Source organism: Lactuca virosa, chromosome 4 (assembly GCF_052849685.1).
Source record: "Lactuca virosa cultivar CGN04683 chromosome 4, Lactuca_virosa_CGN04683_v6, whole genome shotgun sequence".
Taxonomy (NCBI): domain Eukaryota; kingdom Viridiplantae; phylum Streptophyta; class Magnoliopsida; order Asterales; family Asteraceae; genus Lactuca; species Lactuca virosa.
Genome location: NC_136429.1, coordinates 79,516,965 through 79,523,861, shown reverse-complemented (window position 1 = coordinate 79,523,861; position 6,897 = coordinate 79,516,965). Strand labels below are relative to the sequence as shown.

Here is a 6,897-nt window from a genome sequence, read left to right as displayed (position 1 = left end):
GGTATGACTTGCTGAATTATTTTAATGGAATAATTCATTAGGATCGAAAATGGTCAAGATCAAAGGCACGAATAGAAGTTAGTCTACGTAGCTTCTTAAGGTGAGCACATGTGAATTTTCTCTATGGATGCATGTCATAATAATATTTTGATTGAATGAACTTTTTGAAAGAGTAAGTTAGTGTAATAAAATATTTAGTATTTTGGGAATATTTTGTACAACTATTTTGTATTTGACTTGCATTTAGCTTTTTAGCTTTGTTAATCATGTATAGTCTTCGTATTTACATTGCCTTTCCCTTTCTTTGTAATTAACTTTTCCTTTCAATAATAAACCATAGCCATTTTTTTTGTTTCTGTTTATTAGTTTACACCAATATAGTTACATAAATACCTTTATATATTACAATGTCCTCAAGAAAGAAACATAAAAAGAATTTTTAATGTTTTAAAAGGAGACATTAATACATCACTCTCTCCAAGTAATATCCATTTCTCCCCAGTTATCTTTGGATTCGGATACCCCTAAGGCTTTCCACACTGCTTTGGAAGTGTCAACAATATTATTAGGGCAAGGTGGTTGATAGTCATGATCATCATCGCACCCCATAGTAGAGTCACACTCATCCACAACCATTGCCTTTACACTCCTCCCATTTCCATTGATGGTAATATACTTGTGGCACCTATCCCCTCCCTTGTACCATCCAGTTGACAGTGCAACAACTGGTGTGTCATCAGAGTGGTATTGCTCGTCACACTCCGATGGACCACCACCATCACCTCCCTCTTGGAAACTGTTTATCGTCAGTGTTGCTTTAGTATTACTTGTTACTGGAGGCGAGCATGTATATGTGGTGTAAAACTTACCTTGGATACAACAGTCCGAGTTGTTATCACCGTCACGTTCTCCAGAAGGCGGTTCTCTTCCCCACATACCACCACTTGGTTTGCAAGTTCGAGCATTCATCTCCAATGAAGTTGTTGCCAGCAGAACCAAGACTAGAAGAAAACGGAAACTCTTCATTCTCTCTTTGATTGGGTGAATCACGGTGTTTACAGTGCTATTGGATGAATATCATTGCAAATGGATTGTGCTGATATATATATATATATATATATATATATATATATATATATATATATATATATATATATATATATATATATATATATATAGCGTTTTGCTTAACAAAAGGCAAGATAGTAGTCAAACATTTTTTTTTCTTTAATTTTTCTTTTTGGAACTCACAGATGTTCTTCTATGGCAATAATTTTTTTTTGGACATACACTTTTCTTTTTGTGAAAATCAAGTAATTTTGAGTGCCATTTCAACTGATGTGCAAACACACTATAAAATTGTCCACTATGGTGTGTGTAATGGTTTATACAGTGTTGGACATTCACTTTTCCTTTTAATAAAATCAAGTAAATTTGAGTGCCATTTTAACTCATGCACTAACATACTATAAAAATTGTCCATTATGGTGTTGTGTGTAATGGCCTAGCTGTTAGACATTCACTTTTCCTGTTAATAAAATCAAGTAGTTTTGACTGTCATTCCTACTGATGCGCTAACATAGTAACATAGTATAAAATTGTCCACTATGGTGTTGTGTGTAATAGCTTATTGAAGGTCCAAATGTTCTCCTATAATTGGATTAGAAGTAGATCTAAATGAGATAGGAATGTTGAATTAGTTGGGATTGTTGGTTTGTAGATCCAAAAACACGTTTGTAATGATGTTTTGTGTTAGTATAGGGTCTTCGTTTTCCTCTTAAGAATGGTTCCTGTAATGAAAAGATTAGCAGCAAACGATGTGGCTGAGGCTCGAGTTGGACTCGATTCCCTTAAACAGATTCGCCGTCTGTTCCCAGGGTACAACAACCTTAGCAGTATTGTGTACTGCCGGATATGACGACTTGCCTGAAAGAATCGCCGGAAGCAGGAGTACAGAGAAGGAGGAAGAAGAAGAGTATTTTCATCCGTGTGTTTGAATGAGACGGCCAAGGTCTTCTTTTATAGTTGAATCTTGAAACGGAAACAAATCACTAATTGATTGAGCGTTTAATGGCAATAAATGTCATTAATTACGCAATTAATGCATTCGTTACAGAATTCAAAAATAGGGACCAAAACTGTTAAGTTTAGCAAAAACGAGGGTAGCGCGCGCCCGAGTTTTCGGAGCTGCATTCGTGTCCGCAGGTCGTGCCCATGCACGAGTTCGGTGTTTTTGGTCTACGGAACCAAGATTTGCACCCCCCCTGCGCGCGGGTAGGAATTGTAGCATAACCATAGACACAAGCTTGTAAGCCTTCCATGCAATGAAGCTTATAAACCTTGTTGAGTTTGGTCTCTCTACCAATGTGGGACTCATTCCCACATTCCTCTCTTTTGCTAAACTTATTCTCAAATACCCATCTTTGAGTATCGATATCTCATTCACTTATACTCTATTTTGGACATATAATATATCGTTTCGAAGTCCTCATGGAGGAGAACACAAACCCACTTAGAGTTCGTTATATATACAACATATGTATATATTTATATATGTCCAAATTTATACTAAATTTCCAACAATCCCCCACATGAATGGAGATCGATCTATGCACATCCAATTTCCAAACGAATTTTTCAACAGTTGAATCCTGTATAGGATAGGTAGGTATTACCCTTTGAACCCTCCCTTAAGAAGTTACCCTTTCAACAGTTGAATCCTGTATAGGATAGGTAGGTATCCAATTTGCAACTGTGTATCCTTCGATAACTGCTGGATGTCTGCCATAATGCAGTCTATATTCTCACGTGTATCTCACATACCTCAGCAACCTAGTAATACTCTTCCAGTGTTCAGAACTGGGTTTACTAGTGTATCTACTTAGTCTGCTCACAGCATATGCTAAGTCAGGTCTGGTACAACTCATTAGATACATCAGACTGCCAATAATTCTTGAATATTCCACTTGATTAACACTATCACCTCTATTTTTACGTAGATGTTGACTAGTGTCAATTGGAGTTCTAGCTATGCTAGTGTCTCCCTTAGCAAATTTTTCAAGAATTTTATCCACATAGTGTGTTTGACTTAAAATCAAACCACTTTGGGTTCTTGTGATCTTCACTCCAAGAATCACATCTGCTAAACCCATATCTTTCATGTCGAACCTGGATTTCAACATATCCTTCGTGGATCTTATTATCTTGTCATCACTACCAATGATAAGCATATCATCGACATACAAACAGAAGATGACATAACCATGAGTGGTGTTTTTCACATAGATACACTTATCACACTCATTGATTCTAAAGCCACTTTCCATCATGACTTGATCAAACTTTTGATGCCATTGTTTAGGAGCTTGTTTGAATCCATATAGAGACTTAACAAGTTTACAAACCTTGTTCTCTTGTCCCGAGGCAATGAAGCCCTCAGGTTGCTCCATATAAATTTCTTCTTCCAACTCCCCATTTAGGAAAGCCGTTTTTACATCCATTTGATGAACTTGCAAGTTTCTGATAGCTGCAATGGCAAGAACTAATCTAATGGATGTTATCCGCGTTACCGGCGAATAGGTATCAAAGTAGTCTAGACCTTCCTTTTGTCTATAACCTTTGATTACTAGTCTTGCCTTGTATTTATCAATACTGCCATCAGGTTTCATCTTTCTCTTAAAAATCCAACGGTAACCTAGTGGCTTGCTACCTGGAGGTAGATCCACTAGTTCCCTTGTGTGATTTTGTAAGATAGATTCTACCTCATTTTTGATGGCTTCTTTCCATTGAGGTCCCTCAGAAGAAGTTACCGCCTCTTGGTAGGTTTTAGGTTCACTTTCCACCACATAGGTGAAGAAATCATCACCAAATGATTTTTCAACTCTAGCCCTCTTACTTCTTCTGGGTTCTATCTCTTCCTCCTCGGATTGAGCTTGTTCTTCCTCTCGAACAGCTTCGTTGTTTGGTAAAGATGGGCTTTCAACTTCCTTGTTCAAACAGGGAAACACATCTTCAAAGAATGAAGCATTCCTTGATTCCATTATGGTATTCTTGTGTATTTCAGGATTCTTAGAATCATGCACAAGAAACCGATAAGCACTAAAGGTTCATACCCAATGAATACACAATCCACTGTTTTAGGCCCTAACTTTTGTACCTTAGGTGGTGGCACTACAACTTTAGCTAGGCACCCCCACACTCTTAAGTACTGATACGATGGCTTTCTTCCCATCCAAAGTTCATACGGTGTTTCATTCTTTTCTTTGCGAGGTATCTTATTTAAAAGATAGTTAGCCGACAAAATAGCTTCCCCCCACATTGACTGGTTTACACCCGAACTAATTATCATGGCATTGACCATTTCTTTCAAGGTACGGTTCTTTCTTTCAGAAATCCCATTGGATTGAGGTGAATAGGGTGATGTGAATTCATGACGAATTCCGTTTTTAGCACAAAAATCAGCATATGGAGAAACATATTCCCCACCCCTATCACTTCTAACCACTTTAATTCTCTTGTTGAGTTGATTCTCAACTTCATTTTTGTACAAGACAAACTTGTCTATTGCTTCATCTTTACTCTTAAGTAAATATATGTAGCAATATTTCGTGCTATCATCGAGGAATGTAATGAAGTATTTGTTCCCACCTTGAGTAGGAATTGACTTTAGATCACACACATCAGTGTGAATTAAATCAAGAGGTTCGGTGTTTCTTTTGATTGTTTGGAAAGACAATCTAGTTTGTTTGGCTTCAACACATGTGGGGCATTTGTGATTTGAGTCAATATTAAGTTTTGGTATGTATTCTAGTTTAATTAGTCGCTTAATTGAATTGTAATTTACATGTCCTAAGCGACCATGCCAAACATTTGAACACTCAAGCAAATAAGCAGAACTAGAACTTTCATTATTCATTTTGTTTGTCACCATTACATTCAATTTGAACATGCCATTCAAGGCATATCCTTTTCCCACAAACATACAATTCTTGGACAAAACAAACTTGTCCGACTCAAACACTAGCTTAAAACCAAATTGGTTCAACAAACCACCGGACACTAGATTCTTACGAAGTTCAGGAACATACAATACATCCCTAAGCTTCACTTCTTTCCCCGAAGTCATTTTTAGAATGACATCACCAACACCTTTGATATCCGCGGTAGCTGCATTTCCCATGTAGAGCTTTTCACCATCTTCAACTTCTTTGTAGGTGTTGAAAAACACTCTTGTCATGACACACATGACGAGTAGCTCCTGTGTCAATCCACCACTCCTTTGAATTTGTATTCATGAGATTCACTTCAGAAACCATAGCCGTGAGATCAGTTATCATGGCCACCAACTCCATGTTATCATTCACCATGTTTGCTTGACGGTTTTCCCTCTTAGGTTGAGGGCACTCCGAAGCCTTGTGACCCGGTTGGCCACAGTTGTAGCACTTGAACTTCTTCTTGAAAGTTCCTACCTTGGGGCCTAGGTTTTTGCCCTTTGCTTTCCCTTTGTGAGGTCCCTTGCCTTTGCTTTTGGAAGTTTGACCAGCTTCCACCATATGAACCTTAGAAGATTCACCTTCACTGCCTTTCTTCAAGGCCATTCTATTGTCTTCTTCAATGCGAAGACGCACCACCAGTTCCTCCACAGACATCTCCTTTCGCTTATGCTTAAGGTAATTTTTGAAGTCTATCCAACCAGGAGGGAGCTTTTCAACCATTGATGCAACTTGGAATGATTCATTAAGATCCATCCCTTCTGCATTGTTATCATGTATGATGACCTGAAGGTCTTGGACTTGACTCATAACAGATTTCGAGTCAACCATTTTGTATTCCAAGAACTTAGCAACAACATGCTTCTTAGTTCCAGCATCTTCTGTCTTATACTTCCTTTCCAAAGATTCCCATAGTTCTTTAGCAGTTGCAACTTTACAATAAACATTGTAAAGTGCATCAGCCAGGCCATTCAACACATAGTTGTGGCACATAAATTCTGAATGCTTCCATGCATCCACTGCATTCACAGATTGAGCATCAGCCTGCCCCTCAGCAATTACAGGAGCAGTTTCTGTTAGGAATCGAGCCAGGTTCAAGGTGGTCAAGTAGAACAACATCTTCTGTTGCCACCTCTTGAAGTTCAGACCAGAAAATTTTTCAGGTCTCTCAGCATGATTAGCCATGATGTTTGGAACTGGTGTATTTGGGTTCACAGGAGGGTTAGCACCAGCAGCAGGAGTTCCAGTAGTAGCGGGAGTTCCAGACATTCTGAAAGAATCGTAACCACAGTTAAATAGATTACAGGAAAAAGTCGATACAAAATCAATTCAGAATAAAAGAAAAGGAAAAAACGAAATGGTTAGAACAAAGAATAATCTGTTTAAGATTGTTAGTATAGGGTCTTCGTTTTCCTCTTAAGAATGGTTCTTGTAATGAAAAGATTAGCAGCAAACGATGTGGCTGAGGCTCGAGTTGGACTCGATTCCCTTAAACAGATTCGCCGTCTGTTCCCAGGGTACAACAACCTTAGCAGTATTGTGTACTGCCGGATATGACGACTTGCCTGAAAGAATCGCCGGAAGCAGGAGTACAGAGAAGGAGGAAGAAGAAGAGTATTTTCATCTGTGTGTTTGAATGAGACGGCCAAGGTCTTCTTTTATAGTTGAATCTTGAAACGGAAACAAATCACTAATTGATTGAGCGTTTAATGGCAATAAATGTCATTAATTACGCAATTAATGCATCCGTTACAGAATTCAAAAATAGGGACCAAAACAGTTAAGTTTAGCAAAAACAAGGGTAGCGCGCGCCCGAGTTTTCGGAGCTGCATTCGTGTCCGCAGGTCGTGCCCATGCACGAGTTCGGTGTTTTTGGTCTACGGAACCAAGATTTGCACCCCCCCTG

General features: G+C 38.5%; 1 protein-coding gene across 1 annotated transcript in view; it reads right to left on the bottom strand.

Annotated features, from left to right (window-relative positions):
• Positions 1-468: 468 nt before the first annotated feature.
• LOC145104667 (putative ripening-related protein 1) overlaps positions 469-6,897 on the bottom strand; it is a 30,447-nt gene continuing 24,018 nt past the window's right edge. The window contains exon 2 of the mRNA XM_079041873.1: positions 469-955. Within this exon, the coding sequence (XP_078897999.1) occupies positions 469-955 (487 nt within the window). The remainder of the gene's footprint in view (positions 956-6,897) is intronic.